Source organism: Myotis lucifugus, unplaced genomic scaffold (assembly GCF_000147115.1).
Source record: "Myotis lucifugus unplaced genomic scaffold, Myoluc2.0 scaffold_131, whole genome shotgun sequence".
Taxonomy (NCBI): Eukaryota; Metazoa; Chordata; class Mammalia; order Chiroptera; family Vespertilionidae; genus Myotis; species Myotis lucifugus.
The window spans coordinates 2,615,851-2,634,075 of NW_005871179.1; the positions used below are offsets into that span (position 1 = coordinate 2,615,851).

Here is an 18,225-nt window from a genome sequence, read left to right on the forward strand (position 1 = left end):
CCTCCTCTCATCCAGGGGTCACCCCACCTGCTCTCCATAATCTAACCCCTGATGACTGTCCCCCCAGTCTTCCACCAAAAGCCTGCGGACCACTATTGGCGAGGCCTTCGAGCGGCTGCACCGGCTGCTGCGGGAGCGGCAGAAGGCCATGCTGGAGGAGCTGGAGGCCGACACCGCGCGCACACTGACCGACATTGAGCAGAAAGTCCAGCGCTACAGCCAGCAGCTGCGCAAGGTGCAGGAGGGGGCCCAGATCCTGCAGGAGCGGCTGGCCGAAACCGACCGACACACCTTCCTGGCCGGGGTGGCCTCACTGTCCGAGAGGCAAGTGCCACCTGTCAGGGACCTTCCTGAGATGGGTACACCCTACTTAGCCCATGCGAGTTGGCAGGAATGGAGACAGAGGGGGTGGTTAGTAGAGAATTCATTCATTCAAATCTTTATCAAATGTATAGGACATCTGTTGTATGCCAGAGTCTGTGATAAAGGTTTTATGTATTGACATAGACACGTATAGTGTATTACTTGTGTTATGTTTGTTACATTACAGATTTATGTGATTTATAATAACATGAATATTATATATAATAAATAGCCTCCTTGAAAGTAGTTACCACTATCATCCCCATTTCACACACGTAGAAACGGAGGCACAGAGAAGCTGGATCAGGTGGCTAAGGCTCCTCATTAGTATGTGGGATAGCCAGGATTCAACCCCTGGTCTCTCTGGTCCCTCGCCACCTTTAATAATAATAACACTTAATTATTGGTCTGTTGATGATCAATACTGATAGTTAACATCATGTATTTGGTGCTGACCATGAGCCAAGCACTGTGCAGAGCATTTTATATATGTTATGCCACGTAATCCTTCCGACCAAGAAGGCAGATGCCATATAGTACCCTTTTTAAAGAGGAGGAAACTGAGGCTGACAGCTAGAGAGGTAGGAAGCGGTGTAAGCAGGCACTTGAATGTGGGTCCGGCTCCTTCACACACATGCCCTCACCCTGTGTCAGCTACCCTGAAGGTGGCCAGTGTTGGGACAGGAATCCAGCCCCCAATGCAACCTGCTCTCCTGCTCTCCTTCCAGGCTTAAAGGGAAAATCCATGAGACTAATCTGACATATGAAGACTTTCCAACCTCCAAGTACACAGGCCCCCTGCAGTACACCATCTGGAAGTCCCTGTTCCAGGACATCCACCCAGGTAAGGCCCTGCCTGCCTCTCGACAAGAGAGTCCAGGAAGAGGCAAGGATTATCATGGACTGAGGCCTCTTGAGCACATCCCAGCCCAGCCCCCTTTTCTAAACACAGGAAGGGGGCAGGGCCGAGGGATGAAAAGAGTGCCTTGCTGAACACCTACTATGTTCCAGAGCCTATGCTGGGCACCTACACAATCACTCAGCTCAAAGAATCCTCATACAACCCCAGGAGGTAGGTTTTGTTAGTATACCCATTCTCCAGATGAAGAGACTGAGGCCCTGGCAGGTCACTCATTCACTCTGTAAGTACAGTATATAGTATAAAGCACCTACCTCACACCAGGCACTATTTTAGGTGCTAGAGCAGGGGTCCTCAAACTACGGCCCGCGGGCCACATGCAAATACAAATATTGTATTTGTTCCCGTTTTGTTTTTTTACTTCAAAATAAGATATGTGCAGTGTGCATAGGAATTTGTTCATAGTTTTTTTTTAAACTTTAGTCCGGCCCTCCAACGGTCTGAGGGACAGTGAACTGGCCCCCTGTTTAAAAAGTTTGAGGACCCCTGTGCTAGAGATATAGCAGTGAGCAAAACAGGCAAAAATCCCTGCCCTCGTGGATCTCACATCCTAGGGTGTGAGAGAGGAAGAAACAAAGGTAAATAGGAAAAATGCATAGTTTATTAAATAATGATAAAGACAAGGAAGGGGGCTCGGGGGTGCTGAGGTAGAACAGATTTTAGATAGGGGGTCCAGTTAGGGGACCACACTGAGAAGGAGGCATGGGAGTAAAGACCTGAGGGAAGGAGAGTGAGCCATGGCCTCATCCAAGGAAAGAATGTTCCTGGCTCAGGAATAGCAGGAGCAAAGGCCCTGAGGCCAGAGCATGTTCGAAGAGCAGTAATGGGGCTGGTGTGGCTGGAAGGGAATGAGTGAGAAGGGAAGTTGAGGTGAGGAGGTCAGGGATAGAGCCGAGGCCAGACCCTGAGGGCCCGTAGGCCAATGTGAGAATTTGGGGCAGGAAGGTGACAGTGGAGGTGGTGAGGGGTGATCGGATTTAGGATATACTTTGAAGGGATTGCCGATAGGATTTGCTAATGGATTGGATCTCATGTGTGAGAGAAGGAAGACAAGGAAGCCTGCAATGACTTTGGCAGAGGTGATTGGAAGGATGGACTTGTGAGCACGAGGTCTGCAAAGCCAATCAGATGTCTCAGTACTGACGTGGAGAAGGCAGTTGGGATGATGAGTCTGCAGTCCAGGAGAAAGGTCAGGGCCGCATCCTGGGCATGTGGGCAGTATTGAATGAGCCCGGATGAGATCACCTAGGAAGTGAGGGTAGATGGAAGAGAGAGAGGACCATGCTAACATTTGGAGCTTTGGGGCAGGCGGGGACAGGAGGGGGACCCAGCCAAGGAGGCAAGAAGCACGTCCGAGGGTCTTGTTCCCTCCCCAGCCACTGACCCAGGAAAGCCCCTCAGGCAGATGGCCTCAGCCACCACCTGCTGCGTCCCTATCACAGCTCACAGAGGCAACCCGGGCATCTCAGCCTGACAAGGCCCTATGGGCTATATTCTCCCTCCTCCATACTTTCACCCATGCTGCTCCCTAGCCTGCAACCCTCTATGGAAGCCTCCGTCTACGATGGCTAACTCCCACCTCCTCCACATCTTAGTTTATAATGCCTCCTCTGGAAAGCCCTCCTGCATTTCTCCAGGTAGCCGTGGGTTTCCTGGCCTCACTGTTTTGTCCATGAATGTGTGTCTGTCTCTCACTAGACTGTGAGCTCCAACGGGTCCAGAGCTGGGTCTAATTCACCTCTACAGATCCCCAGCAGCCAGCACAGTAAACGTCTATTGATGAATGAATTTAAAAAATGAGTCCCAGTCCCAGTCTCAGTTCTGCAGTTAGAGTGGTATCTGGCATAAAGTAGGTACTCAGACGTTTGTTGACTGAAGGAACTTGCCACATATTCTTGGACAAGCTCCTTCCTCCTTTGAGCCTGTTTCTTCCCCGGTGAAGTAGGGATGCTAGTGCTCCCGTCTGCACTCCCTCGCCAGAGAGCACGTGGCTGTGGGAACTCCCTGCGTGACCTGGGTCAGGGTTTCGCAACCCCAGTACTGTTGACCCTGGGGCTGGATAATTCCTTGTTGTAGGGGGGCTGTCCTGTGCATGGTAGGATGTTTAGCAGCACCCCTAATGTCTACACAATTAGATGCCGCCCCCCGCCCCTCCCCCAGTTGTGGTAACCAGAAATGCCTCCGTCTGTCCAAGGTCCCCTGCGAGGCAGAGCGCCCCAGCGAGAACCACTGCCCGCAGGGAGAGGGGCTGAGGGAGCAGAGGAACATGTGCCCCAACATCCTGCCAAGGACAGAGGCCCCTGGGGCGTTCAGAGAACAGTGCCCTTCCTTTGTCTGTAGGGCCTGTGAAGTCACTCTGGCTCTTCTGCCAGCACCAAGGCCCTTTATGTCCAGATGGGAGGGGCAGGCACCCCCAGGGACCTAGCCCATGGATTCCAGCAGCTTCCTGTACACCCCCCTGGCAGCTCAAGCTCCCGGTTGGCTCATCTGAGAACTTTATGTAGCACCTGTCACTCCTCCGCATCCCCTCACCCCTGCTCTGGAACTTCCACTCTCTACTAACACCCCCTCCCCCATCCCACCCCTCAGCTGACATTGGAAACCCTCCTATAACTGCCCGGCCTGATTGTCCCAGCTCCCAGGCATCCACTTCTTCCCCAGCCAGGCCAGGTGGCCATTGTCCCAAGGACACCAGACACTGCTCCCTTATTTTCCTACCACCTCCCTCTCCTGGCCTGTTCTCTCCGCCCCTGCTTATCTGAATCCAGTCATTTTGGGTTCCAGCATGTTCCCTGCCTACCTAGCTGTGTGACCAGGGCAAATCGCTGCCCTCTCTGAGCCTGTTTCTTCATCTGTCGATCGGGAAAGTATAACTTATCCTCCCTGGGTAGGTGTGAGAATTAAATAAAATCATTTCTTTGTGATAACTAGCCAGCACTTAGTACTTGATACCTGCTTGTCATTATTATCATGAACATCAGATGGTTCCTCAGTCTTACTGAACAGGCTTTCTGGGGCCACATCAAGGAAAGAACATGTTTGAAAAGACCTTAACGCATGTTCCAATGCTACTTCCACCCCAAGTAGCAGCTTGAGCAAGCCACTGAAGTTCGAGGGCCTCACTTTCCTCTTCTGAAAAATGGGTACAGTCATTTGTGTTCCTGGGGCTGCTATGGTATTCCCATCGGCTAATAGGTGTGAAATGCTTTACAGATGCCAGCGCTGTGCAGCTGAGAGTCTGAGTGGGTGGGAGGCCTAGCCAGAGGCAAGAGCTTACGGTATCTCCTGTCCTGTTGGGCGGTGCAGGCCCAAAGCCACTGTCGTTGAGAACAGAGAGGCACGCGCCACTCATTGCCAAGCAGTGGCGCTGGACGGCGGGGTTTCTCTGCTGCTTGGACCGCGGTAGCGAGGGGGTGACGATGGCCCAGAGACATTTCCTGAGGCCTCCACAGTGCATGCTCCTTCCCAAATGCATTTTAGCCTCAAGGTCTCAGAGAGGCTTAAGTGGACTGGGAATCTACCTGGAGACCAGACAGGCTGCCTGCTTGTTGTTTTTCTGAAACAGTGTTTTGGGACCTAGGAAGGCGCTCTGACCTCTAAGATAGTAAACCCCTGGGAAATGGGCTTGTTTCCCTGCCTGGTCACCTCTCCTGAGGATAAAGGATGGGCGGAGGGATTGCCTGTCTTCTTAAAGGGAGAGAAGGTGCTGGTCTCTCTCTGAGCTGAAGGCTGTTAACTCCTGCTAGCCCTGGCCTCAGGGGGGTGAGGACCCTCTGTTGATGATGAGGTGGGAGGCCCTAGAGGTGGTCAGCTCACCCTTTGGGGTGTAAAAGCCTCCTTAGACTCAGGCCACGCCTTCTGCCTAATAAGAACACCAGGGCCCGCTCTAGCCCTGCCCCTGAGATGTTGGGCCCTGGCCCCTGTTATCAGGCTCCGCCCCCTAGTTCTGCCTCCCCTGCCAATGAGTGGTGTGCCCTGCCCTCATCCAGTCCCCGGCTTCTGTGCCCAGGACCTCCTTCCCTTCCCTTCTGTCGGCCCAATCTCAGAACCACCGACAGCGACAGTGCACTGGGCTGAGCCCTAGAGCGGCCTCCCCATTCTCAGTGGCACCGGAACTGGCCTGCGATGCTACCTAGGCTTAAGAGTCGGGGGCTGAGCCCTCCTGCCTGTCTAGTCTCCCCCCTGGTCCTTCTGCCCTGAGCCACGATTCCTGCCTGCTGCTGGTCCCCTCAAATCATCCAGGCACCTCAGCTATCAGGCCCAGCTTCCTGCGAGCACTCGGAACTGCTGCTGCCCACACCTTGGCGTTGTGCCCGCTCTGACCCAGCAATTGACACCTGCATCGGACCCGCCTCCACCGCCAGGAGGAGTGGCCCATCCGTGCCTGATGACATTCTTCTTTCCCTAGCTCCCCCTCCCCACACCACACACACGTCCTCCACCCCCTCCACCTCTTACTCCTGACCCCTCTGCGGGAATCCCTCCGTTCCAGTGGCAGGAACCTGGTGGTTCTGACCGGCTGCACCGTGACCAGTCAGATGACAGGGTAACACATTCATACTCTGATGCAGTGTCTTCCTTCTCATGCCCCCCCCCCCTCAATGTCCCTGGATAGAGAGTTGTATTTCCATTGGCCCCTCTAGTCACAGGGCTAATTGTTCCCATGCAGCTCTCTGAATTCTAAGAACAGGAAAGAAAAGTGTAAAATGTAAAACTACATTCACTTCTGACAGAGCCGCTGGAAGGAGCTTGGTAGGTTAGAGGGCAGCTTTGTGAGCGGATGTATGAACAGAAGCAGCGTTCAGGGCTGTCTGCTGCTGTCCGTTGGAGACAGTCTCAGGCGTGTTATTTCTGTGCACGGACAGAGCCAACAGAGGTGCTTGACGTAGGGGCAGTGCTCCAGCCAAGCGTAACCATGTCCCTGCTTCACCGAGAAGGAAAGTTCCAGAAAGCCGGATGAAGTCCTTCCTTCACTCCAAGGAAGTGGTGACAGGATTCCTTCTCCCCACCTCCCCTCCCCTCTGCCTTGCTCAGGCCTGGCAATGGTCGTCTGGCTTCCAGGTTCCCCTTCTTCCCGCTGGGCATCAGCTCCCGCAGGGAGGCGAGAGTAAACAGACAGGCGTTCATGAGACTCTGAGAGCCAGCCCTGCTCAGCCAGTGGCCAGCCCAGAGCCAGGTGAGCCAGCCTGCGCTGCCTGCCCAAAGATAACACAAGCTGGCTCAGCTTCATAGCGTGAGCCTTCCCAGAAATCTTCCCCACGCGCTGGGCACACAGGGAGAGGCCAGCTGGATCGGACACAGTCCTTGCCCTGGAAGATGTGGGTACAAGATATATTGGGAGCCCTAACCGGTTTGGCTCAGTGGATAGAGTGTCAGCCTGCAGACTCAGGGGTCCCAGGTTCGATTCCGGTCAAGGGCATGTACCTTGGTTGCGGGCACATCCCCAGTGGGGAGTGTGCAGGAGGCGGCTGATTGATGTTTCTCTCTCATCGATGTTTCTGGCTCTCTGTCCCTCTCCCTTCCTCTCTGTAAAAAATCAATAAAATATATTTTATATATATATATATATATATATATATATATATATATATATATATTGGGAAAGGGCCCAAAGTTAGAGAATCTCAGAGGAAAGAGTGAGCACACCTGCTGGGTAACCAGGAAGGTTTCCCAGGGGATCAGCCATGGAATTGAGCTTTGTGGGGGGGGGGGGGTGATTACAAGCAGAGAGGAGGTGGGGGAGGACACAGTCTGAGTGAAGGCCTTGGGCCTGAGTGGGATGCGGAGCAGCTGCTGAGAGGTAGACTGGAACAGAGGGCTGGGGCTGGATTGCACATGGCCTACATTAGTCCTGGCTTTGCTGAATCACCTGAGACTAGTCATGTCTCTTCTCTGGGTTTCAGTTTCCTCATCTGTCAAATGGGAGGGTGGGCCTAGAATCAGTGGTTTTCAGCTTTATCAGACCCATTATCTACTTCTCATAGCAAATAATTTGTAATGTCTCAAAGATAGAATGACCTTTTAATAATTTTAAGTATATATAATATATAAAATATATATACATCTACATGCGTATATACACACTGACTATAATCTATACTAATAAAAGGGTAATATGCTAATTAGACTGGGTCGACTGACCATCTTCTGGATGTCTGACTTCCTTCCGGACAAAGCCATGGTGGTGGGTGCCAAGGCAGAGGCAGTTAGGGGTGATCAGGCCCGCAGGCAGGTGAGCAGTTAGGAGCCAGCGGTCCCAGATTGCAAGAGGGATCGGGCCTAAACCGGCAGTCAGACATCCCTCAAGGGGTCCCTGATTGAAGAGGGTGCAGGCTGGGCTGAGGGAACCACCCCCCACCCATGCACGAATTTCGTGCACTGGGCCACTAGTATATAATATAAAAGAAAAGCAGAAGGAAATTATCTGTAATAAAATGTTGTGTATGTCACTATGTAAATGTTCACTCACAACCACACTAGAAAACATAATGAAGTAGTCAGGTAAAACACCATTCTGCCTCAAATGCAGCCGGAACAGGTAGTTTATATCAGTCAGTGGCCTTGTTCTTAAAGATTTAGTTTCCAAAAATGTGAACAATTCTCAGTGAAGATTTTTTTAAAGTATATATTTTTATTGATTTCAGAGAGGAAGGGAGAGGAAGAGCTAGAAACATCAATGATGAGAGAGAATCATTGATCAGCTGCCTCCTGCACGCCCTACACTGGGGATCAAGCCCACAACCTGGGCATGTGCTCTGCCTGGGAATCAAACCATGATCTGGTTCATAGGTTGATGCTCAACCACTGAGCCACACTGGCTGGGCCTCCGTGAAGTTTTAAACAAAACAAACTTAGTCTTTCCTCAGTTTGCATGGTAGTTGTATTCCAAAATACTCAATATTTATTAAAACTGTATAAAAAGTATTGCCTGGTGGAATATTTGAAAATTATTGGTGGGGTGGCCTGGGGCTGCCCTGTGCGTTCCATTCAGGGCATTTAACATGCCTGAATCCCATCTTTGAGACAATCCAAACACCTCCCACAAATTTCCAAATCACCCCCTACGGGACTATCCAGCCCTTGGATAATCTTTTAAGCTCCCTTCCAGCTCTGAAATTCTCTAATTCTGGGCCTCATTCTGGTTTATTCAACAAACTTTTGTGGAGTGCCCACTATATGGCCCCAGGCATCTTCCCTGAACAAGCAGCATAGCTCGTGCCCCCCTGAGCCAAGTGACATCTGGGAGGACCTCAGCCTTTACCCTCCCATTTTACAGGAAAGGAAGCTGAGGTCCAGGGAGGCTTGTATTCAGCATCACAGCCTCCTGGGGACCAATCAGAATCTGACCCTCAGGGAGGTACCACAGAATGGGTCCATAGTCTGCTCTCCACTCATGTCTCTCTCCTCCATCCCCTGCAGTGCCAGCCGCGCTGACCCTGGACCCGGGCACCGCCCACCAGCGCCTGATTCTGTCCGACGACTGCACCATCGTGGCCTATGGCAACCTGCACCCACAACCGCTGCAAGACTCGCCCAAGCGCTTTGACGTGGAGGTGTCGGTGCTGGGCTCCGAGGCCTTCAGCGGCGGCGTCCACTACTGGGAGGTGGTGGTGGCCGAGAAGACCCAGTGGGTGATCGGGCTGGCACACGAGGCGGCGAGCCGCAAGGGCAGCATCCAGATCCAGCCCAGCCGCGGCTTCTACTGCATCGTCATGCACGACGGCAACCAGTACAGCGCCTGCACGGAGCCCTGGACGCGGCTCAACGTCCGAGACAAGCTGGACAAGGTGGGCGTCTTCCTGGACTACGACCAAGGCCTGCTCATCTTCTACAACGCGGACGACATGTCCTGGCTCTACACCTTCCGCGAGAAGTTCCCGGGCAAGCTCTGCTCCTACTTCAGCCCCGGGCAGAGCCACGCCAATGGCAAGAATGTGCAGCCCTTGCGGATCAACACCGTCCGCATCTGATGTCGCGAAGGACACGAAGGCGCCAGGGCCCTGGCCATCAGCAGGAGTCTGCCCAGGAGACAGGAGGCCTGGACTCCCGCCCGGCCAGCCTGAGATCTCAGGTGGCTGGTCTACCCTTCGGCCTCCCTCTCCTGGTCTGTAAAATGGAGGTTGTGCTCCATGATTCCTAAACCCTCCCAGCATTGATGTTCTTAAGCTCTGACCTTGATGGGGATGCATCTTCGGTCCAGGAGTGTGACCTGGCTTCTCCTCAGGGCAGCCCCTGCCCAACCCTCATCCCCATCCTCTCCGGGGCAGGGGGCTGTCTCCCTATACCTCCCTCCTGCCCGCATGCCCTAACCTCAGGACATGTCAGAGTGGTTGCCAGCAGTTGGCAGCTCGGAAGACACTCAGAACCCTCTTGGGCTCCCAGGCCTAAGACTGTCCCTGACCAAGCTAGTGATGGGCTATTTTACCCGTGACCCCAGCCCACAGTGGACACAGGCAGTAGCTGGACCCAGCGTGGCCTCAAAACCACTCTCCTTCCTCCTCCGGACCAAGAGCGTTATGGTTCTTGCTGTTCCAACTTCTCTGCAGGTAAAGACAGTGCTGTGGCCTGTGGACGGCAGCCAATAGCTGAGCCCACGTTGCAGTCACGGTGCCACCACCTTCCTGCCAGCAGGTCTAAAGGCAGGGTGATGGCACACCCCGAGGCAGATGCAGAGCCCAGTCGCCTAAAGACAGCTGCAGGACAAACATCCCTGATGCTGAGGCTTGGATAAGGGTCCAGCCTGACCTCTGTGACAGGCGAGGGCTTGGAGCAGGCTGCAGGGAGCAGCTGTTTCATCAGGACCTGAGTACTGGAACGGCCTGCTGGCTGGGACCTCTCATCGGGCTTGCTGTTAAGATCCTGACGTAGAAAACAAGAGCTGCTGTCGCTCGTTTAACTAGACAGGATTTATTACCAGGTCCCTGATGGCTTTACAAAACCATTGGAGGGGCTGAAGGAGCAGACACTTTGCTGAATTTCCAGGAACAGCTCCCAGCTGCCAGATTCATCGTGTCTCTCCTGACCAGGAACGCTGCTCCCGTGTGCAGGAAACCACTGCCTCCGGAAGCCGCTGACTGCAGAATTGTGCTCCCTCTGCTACGCTTCCCGGCAAATGGATGTCCTGAGGCCTGCCTTCTCCCACTCAATTCAGTTCCCAAATCCAAGTCTCCGTGAGGGATTCTGTTTGGGGAATTAGAAATCAGATCCAAAACCTTGGCTGCAAGGGAGTCTGGGGAATGTAGTCTTCTTTCTAGCCTCAGCCATACAAAAAGGCCCATTAGAAGGACGTTAAGATGGATGCTGAATAAGCCCATCCATGGTTTTTGCCACGAGTGTGCGTCCAGACCTTGGCTTTGAAGCAGCAGGTTTCCTGCTCCATGCGGAGTCCCTGCCCAGGGGCAGGAGCCCAGCAGATGGGCCCGCAGGACCAGGCTGAAATGTGTCCAGTCTTGACTTTTCTTTCTGGGCCTGGGCCTAGATTCTGAACTTGGAGTCTCTGACCACACCCATCCCAAAGGAGCCAGACTAGCTGAACTCGGGGGGCTCTCACCTCACAACTGCTGCCCACTGGGGCCTCCCATGGGCAGGAGGAATCCTCAGTCTCACCCAACCCCTTCATCTACCGGAATCTGGGCCACCCCCAGCAGTATTTTTATTTTAAATGTTGCCCATTTTGTGAGTTATGGTGAATTTGTACTAAATTAAAGTTACAGGATACCAGTGGTCAATTTCTTTCATTTTGACAAACAAAAAGGCCTACGTCTTGTGTCTCAGGCAGTCTACATTCATTAGAATACAGAAAGCACTCTACTGGGTAGCTAGGATTATGCCCATTTTACAGGAGTGGAAAAGTGAGGTTAAAATAGAGGGCATCGCCTACAGTTCCTTGTCCCACATGGGTACGTGATGGAGCATGGGTTAGAACCAAGTTCTGAAGCCACTACTCACATCACACTTACTAGCCAGGGAAGAGTGGCAGTCTGCCTGGGAAGAGGGTGGCGGTAGCCTTGGTTGCAGAGCGGAGCTCATGACACAGTGGCAAGAACCTGGTCTCTGGAATCCCACAGACCTGGGCTTGAATACAGGCTCCATCACAGTGTGACTTTAAAGAGATGATGTAATGTCTCTGGGTCTCAGTTTCCTCACATGGAAAATGGGGGTAGTAACCCAATCTCACAGGAAGTATCAATAAGCTGCAAAATGGAATGCCTTAGGGAGGCCCTGCCTCACTCCAGCTGCCTCACTCCAGAGCCAGTGCCTGGAACCAGGTGAGTTTCCTGAACCTCTGGATTGGCTCTGACCCTAAGGCGTCTATTTCCTGCCTGTGCCTTATGTGGAGTGTGGGACCACCTAGGCCAGGAAGGCCCCCAGGTCTGCTGTGTAGAAGCAGATGCATTCTACCTCTGACTGGTGGGGAAGCAGCCTGGCCAGGAGTCAGGCAGAGCCCTGCATGTGGACACAGGCTGTGCACACTGTAAGTGGTGCAGTGCAGCAGCCTGGTCGTTTTTAAGATAAGCCCGTGAAGTTGGTATCATTATCTCAGTGTCTGAGTGGAGAAACATGACTTCCCAGGGCACCCACAGCCAATATTCAGCAGAGCTGGAAACCAGGCCCATCCAAAGCTAGAGCCAGACTCTTCCTGGACCTCCCCGGACATCTCAACATGAGGACGGCATCAGTGACAGGAAGCAGCCCCCAGAACTGTGATCCCCCTGGATTCGAAGTGGGAGCTTCGCCCAGGCTCCACACCACTGTGGATTGTGCAGTTGTGAGTTAAGCCTCAATTGGGAGCCAAGCCTCATGTGTTTCCAGGTCAGGGGCGGACTTGTGAAGGCACTATGTGAAGCTTAGCGGGTCCCTTCTCTCCTGGGCCTGTTTCCCCATCTCTTTGGGGGGAGGGGCTAGGGATCTAGTGAATTGATAGCCAAGGTCCTGGCTCTGATGGTTCAGGATTCTGTAAGTCTAATGTTAGTCTCAGGGTTTGGCCCGCTCAGCACCTAACAAGGCCATTAACTCCGGATCCTTCTCTCTGGGGTGGCAGCAGGAACAGAAAACAACAGAGATAAAGTCTCTTGGCAGCACAGAGCTCGGCCCTGGGGCTCTGGGGACTCGCCTTCCCTCCTGCCAGAGAGGCCATCCTGGGAGGCTGACTGCTCACAGCTGGGCAGCATTCCCCCCTGTCTGGGTCCGAGCTCTGGTCACGGCCCCTAGGATGTTAGTTGAAAGGACATGTCACAGGCTTAAATGCAGGGGGCTGGAGGGGGGAGTGGGGGGAAGTGGAGGGGATGGGTGCTGGCCAAGGTGCTGAATCATCATTGTGCACCAAGGCATGGTTACTTCTTACGGAGACACCCAGGATTCCCCCTAGTTCCCTGGAAATCCTGAACCACAGAATGGAAGAGGGAATTATGCAAAGCAGAGCAGAAACAGCAAAATGTGCTCATTTTTGTGTTTCCTTTTACCTGGATGAAATTTTATGGGGTTTTTACCCTGGATACAGAAAAGCCTTATCAAAATGTCAAGTTTCTTCTATTTCTTACTGTTGAAAAATGCTCCCCACTCACCCTAGGAATTAGATGAAGGCCTAAGGGCTTTCTGTTCTGATGTCTGACAAGGGAGGGCCATTCAAGAGCTGGAACTAGAGGCACGAAGCTGGGTCCTGATGACTCCCCAACACTGTGGGCCTGGATGTGATCAAGTCCGGATGCAGAGGAGCCTGATGGACCTTCCAGTCCAATTCTGAGGCCCACAGAGGGTTGGTTTCTAGCTCAAGGTCATACAGCACAAGGCAGAGCCAAGGCCAAAACCCAGGCTTCCTGGTTCCCAGTCAGCACACAGGGTGGGGGAGCGAAGGGCCAGCTGAGAGGGCCCCTCCCAGGCAAGGAAAAGGAGCACAGGGTCAGCTGGAAGCAGGCAGGGCAGGGCCGAGGAAGGAGGTGCTCAGAGGAGAAGGACCCCCATGTAAGAAGGTCAGCAGGGCGTGGGGGGTACCCTCAGAATCGGGGACTGCAGCTCCAGATCACAGAGTCCGGAAATTCTCTACAGGGTGGAGACAGCCCAGCTGAGCATGCCGGTCAGCATCACAGACTCCAGGACGGCTGCTGAGAGACCACTGATCTCAACTCTGTCATTTCACAGATAAGAAAACCAAGACCCAATGGGAAGACACCAGCCTGCAGGGCAAAGCCAGGCCCAACCAGGTCTCCCGACTCACAGCCTCCACTCTTCCACGCAACCTTTAACCTCCCCCTGTGGATCCTGGTGCCTCCTCCCACCCCCTGAAAACCTGGAGCCTGATCAGAAGGAGAAGGGGAGTGGCCAGGGGCCCACAGCCCCAGGCACCAAGAGTTGGGTGTCCTCCTCCATCTCCTGCCCAAGGAGAAGGGAGAATTGGCCTGGACCCCAACAGCCCCTCCTCGGGGACAGAGCCCATTGGTGCCTGCCCACACCCAGTACCTCCCTTACTGGCAACAGAGTCCAGAGCCAGCACGGGCCACACCAAGGACAAAGCCACCAGCGCAGCTGCCGGAGCCGCAGGGAGTCGCAGGTAAGTGAGGGCAGAGGGAACCAGGGCCAAGGGGATCCTAGTGCTGCAGCACCAGAGTCAGCCCTGGGCCGTGGTGGCTTGGGGGGTTGGAATCTTTTTTCCCAGAGAAGGGGCTTTGCCCCCTCACTCCCCGGGCTTGCTTCCTCGCCCCCTGCCAACCTCACGTTGAAGCCTCTCCCTGACCAAACTGCCAGATTACGAACAGGAACGGACGTGGGGCCCAGCAGCTGTGCCTGCACTGGGAGGAGGTGCGGGTGAGAGACCCAGGAGGTCCCCGGAAAAGCAGAGACTGGCTGGACGTGTGCTCTCACAGGCGTGGGCTGTGTCCAGGCCCGGGCGATCCTTGCTCAGCCTGGGTGGGCCCCAGCTCCGTCCTGACTCTCCAGTAACCCTGGATGGCTCCCTTATGGGTGTCCACTCCTCAGTGGTTCAGCAAGAGGGATGGCTGATGCTGGGCTATGGGGCAACCACCATTTCTAAGGTTCTAGTTTGAGGCGGCCTCATGGAGTGTCCCCCTTCACCCTCCCTCTTCCTCTGTCGCACTCCTGAAATGCCCTCCTCCTCCCTTCCATGCCTCCCTCAGAACTTTCCCCCCTGTGTTCCTCAGGGTAACTGGCTTATGGTTAGAGATGCCACCCCCTTTCTGGCCTATGGACACTTATAACAGGAACCACTCCCAAAGAGTGACGAGCGGTGGGATTTCAGGCACCACACCAAGCAGCTGGGGAAAGGTTACAGGGGGGACAGGAAGGGAGAGGGGACTTCTGACTCCACACAGCAGCCCTACAGCAGCTGTTACTGTGGGCACAGGCCCAACTAGAAATGACGGTGGCCCTGGGTACCATGCCTATCCAAATCCTACTCTTGGCCCAGCCTTCAGCCCTCACTCCCCCTCACCAACACCCAACACAGGTCTATGGCCTTCAGCCCTTACTCCCCCTCACCAACATCCAATACAGGCCTATGGCAACACAACACAGCCTTTCTGTTTCCAAGCGCTTCCTGTGGAGACAGAAAAGACTGCATATCTCCCTGGATGGAGGGTGCCGATCCCAGGGAGGGGGTGCTGCACAGCCTGAACCTCAGCACTTCCAGCCTAAAAAGCACAACTATTATCCCCAGCAGCCCCCAGGGCCCTGCTACCCCCCATACACTACTCCTCCCTCCACCCCCCTTAGCCCCCCACCCCCGCAAATGAGACTGCAGCGCTCAGCCCCTGACCTCAAGGAGAGTGGGGCAGCTGTATGAGTCCATGTCCTGGCAGAGGGGGCCTGGTAGGCCCCTTGCTGGGAGGAGAGAGGATGCGTGAGACGCTGCTTCCCCAGAAGCCTTGGGGCAGGGAAGCCCTAGAGATGAGAGAGAAGGTTCGAGTAGGTGCTAGATGACCAGGTGATGGGCCAGAGGCGGAAGGAAGGAAGGAAGGAAGGAAGGAAGGAAGGAAGGAAGGAAGGAAGGAAGGAAGGAAGAAGGCACGAAGATGCCAGGAGCAAACCAAAGTGAAGGAAGAGCAGGGGAAGCTGCCTGGGGGCCGCCCCTTGCAGATGGGAGTCCCACCAACGCTGCTATGGGTGGGGCAGGGCTGGGGTGCTGTGTAACCAGTGTTTGACTTTCTTTTCCAGTGGGCACAATGGGGAGAGAACCTAGAGTGAGGCACGTTCTCTTCCCCAGCCCTTGTCTGTCTGCTGTGGTGGTTTCTGTTTCCAGGGAGGTGTGGTGGGATCTTGAGTCATTCCCCTCCCCTTCTCGGCCTCCTGCTGTGAATGGAAGACCCATCTGCTTTCTGGTTTGGCTGGGGTCCCATGAAGATGTGGGGCCCTCCAATAAAGGATAGAAAGAAAAAAAAAGACTGCATATCATCCTGTATAATAAAAGCCTAATATACTAAGTGTCTGGTTGTCTGGTGACCAGTCGACTGTTTAACCAATCTAAGCATAATATGCTAATGATATGCTAAGGCTCTTTGACGTGCACTGACCACCAGGGGGCAAACAGTAGGTTAGCTTGCTGCTGACCGGGACTGAGCGAGATGGGCCAGACATGCCTTGGAGCCCTCCCACAGTCCCTCCCCGGCCCAATCGTGCACCGGTGGGGTCCTTCGGCCTGGCCTGTGCCCTCTCGCAATCTGGGACCCCTCGAGAATGTCGGAGAGCCAGTTTCAGCCCGATCCTGCAGGCCACTCCCCTCAAGAGGGCACCAGACACAGGGCTCACAGCTGGCGAGCCTCTCCCACTTGGGACTGATGGGGTCTGAGCCCGTGGCAGGTGCAGCGGAGCCGGGATGAGCGGAGTGGCAGGTAGGAGCTGTAGGCAGCGTTGGACTGTGGGCTTTCAGTCCGATCCCCACAGGCCACCCAGAGGGGCCCCACCCATGCATGAATTCATGCACTGGACCTCTAGTGTTAGAATATTCAGATCCCAAATGAAGAGTGTTAAGCATATTTTGATCCTTAATACCCCTGCTTTTGTAATACTCACTGCCATTCCCACCCCCTCCTAGAATGCCCTTGCTCTCCTTTTTCTTCTGTCGAAATCATACTCATACTTCACATCCTACTCAAGGCAAAGCTGTCTCAGGGGTTCCGGTTCAGCAGAATTCAGCCACTAGACCGCGAGCCTCTTGAGGCAGGGATCATGCCCCTGGCTCTGCCCGCTGGATGCAGAAAGAGCCTCAGAAAATGGTTACTGACTGGTGTCAACGCTGGCATTATGAAACCACCCATCTCCAAGTTGGGGGGTGGGGGGTCTTAGAGACCAGAGACAGCTCTTCCCTAAAGATGCTGGGATGGATGCTGAGCCCCAGGGTGAGTCCACTGACCACCCCAGCCAGATTCTGCACAGGGAGAACCAGGGAGTCAGCAAAGCTTAGGAAAGTTGTCTGAATGGTTGCCTTCTTAAAATTATAACATATGCTCATTATTTTTTAAAATTTCAAATAAATGTAAGACTGTCAAGCTGAGAGTCCCTCATCCGGGTCCCAGAAGTCCTTCTGGGCATGTCTGCTCTGCACAAACATAAACAGAACTTCCTGTTTATGATCTGTTTAAATGCACAAGCCTTCTGGCCAACAATTCCATTGGTAGGGATTTAGGCTTGTTCATTCAGCCCTGGCCAGGTGGTTCAGTTGGTTGGAGCATCATCCCATGCACCAAAAGGTTGTGGGTTCAATCCCTGGGCAGGACACATACAGGAGGCAGATGATGGATGTTTCTTTCTCTCTGCCTCTCCCTTTCTCTCTAAAAATCAATAAAAACAGCCTCTGGTGAGGATTTTTTTAAAAAATGCTTGTTCATTTAAACTTTTGATTTCCTAAGTAAATTTATTTGATTTCCTAAGTAAATTTATTTCCTTCACTGTAGAAATTTTGGAAAATATAGTCAAGACACAAAATATAAACTACCCATTAGCCACTGTTCAGAGAACCACTGCTGGCAATTTGGTGGTAAGATTTACAGCCTTTTTGCCATGTGAGTCTGTTTATTTACAAAAATCAGGACACTGCTATTGTTCCATGCCAGCTTTTTGTTCTCCTTGTTGTCTTGACACTAACACCTTGTGAGCCTTTTCCCATGTTGTTAAATGTCCTCTTAGCAATTTAGAATGATAAGGTACTTTGGCCTCAGGGCCCCTTAGCAGCCTGCCTGTCCTGACCCCCATTCTGAATGGAGAGCCTGCGGCAGCAGTTGGCTGGAACCTGTTGCTCAAGGCTGTGACCTCGCTCTGCCCCTCCCTTTCAGAAAGAGCACACCCAGGGAAGGCCTTGAGCACCTGCTGCCTTGACCCCCTTGAGCTGAGGCCCCAACACCCCACTGAGAGGCACGCAGCCCCCCTGCAACTTCTCCACTGCTGCCCACCGGTGCAGTAAGTAGACTCCTGCCCCTTCCTTCTGCCACTTTCCAGAACCCTGGCCCAGAATGGGAGAGGTGTGGGGAGCTTAGGTGGTCTCGCCTGTGAGGCAGGAGAGGGCCATGACTCCAGTTGGGGGGTACTTCAGCCAGCTCTTCAGCCAGCTTGCCCTCATACTGATCCCTGGGGAAGGAACTGGGCAGGTAGGAGCCAGGAGTGGCAGGGAGGGGGCTGAGCCACTTGAAACTTTTCTGGCTCCAAAAGCAAATACCCAGCTTCCCAGTCTAAGCCGTCTCTGCCCCAGGAATTTACTAGTCAAATAGTGTGGATTTAAGTGTCATCTTGGACAAGACCCTTCTCCACTCGAGGGTGCCGGGGGTCTCAATACCACGTGGTTCCTAAGGCACCTTCCCAGCTCTGGAATTCTATAGCCCAATTTGAAGCCATGTTTTCAAATGCTGTCTTTTCTCTCGAAGTCCCCGCACACCTTATGATTTGTTGAATTAAACGGCATCCGGCCTTGTTTGAGGCATTATTAACATAATTAGCTGTCA

The 18,225-nt window shown here is 53.6% G+C and overlaps 1 protein-coding gene across 2 annotated transcripts in view; it reads left to right on the forward strand.

The window, feature by feature from the left end:
• The window catches only part of TRIM62 (tripartite motif containing 62), a 25,560-nt gene extending 14,555 nt beyond the window's left edge, over positions 1-11,005 (forward strand). For both annotated transcript variants that reach the window (XM_006094204.3, XM_006094205.3), the window contains exons 4-6: positions 68-324; positions 1,092-1,207; positions 8,702-11,005. In XM_006094204.3, the coding sequence (XP_006094266.1) occupies positions 68-324; positions 1,092-1,207; positions 8,702-9,252 (924 nt within the window). In that variant the 3' untranslated portion in view covers positions 9,253-11,005. The remainder of the gene's footprint in view (positions 1-67; positions 325-1,091; positions 1,208-8,701) is intronic.
• The last annotated feature ends 7,220 nt before the right edge of the window (positions 11,006-18,225 follow it).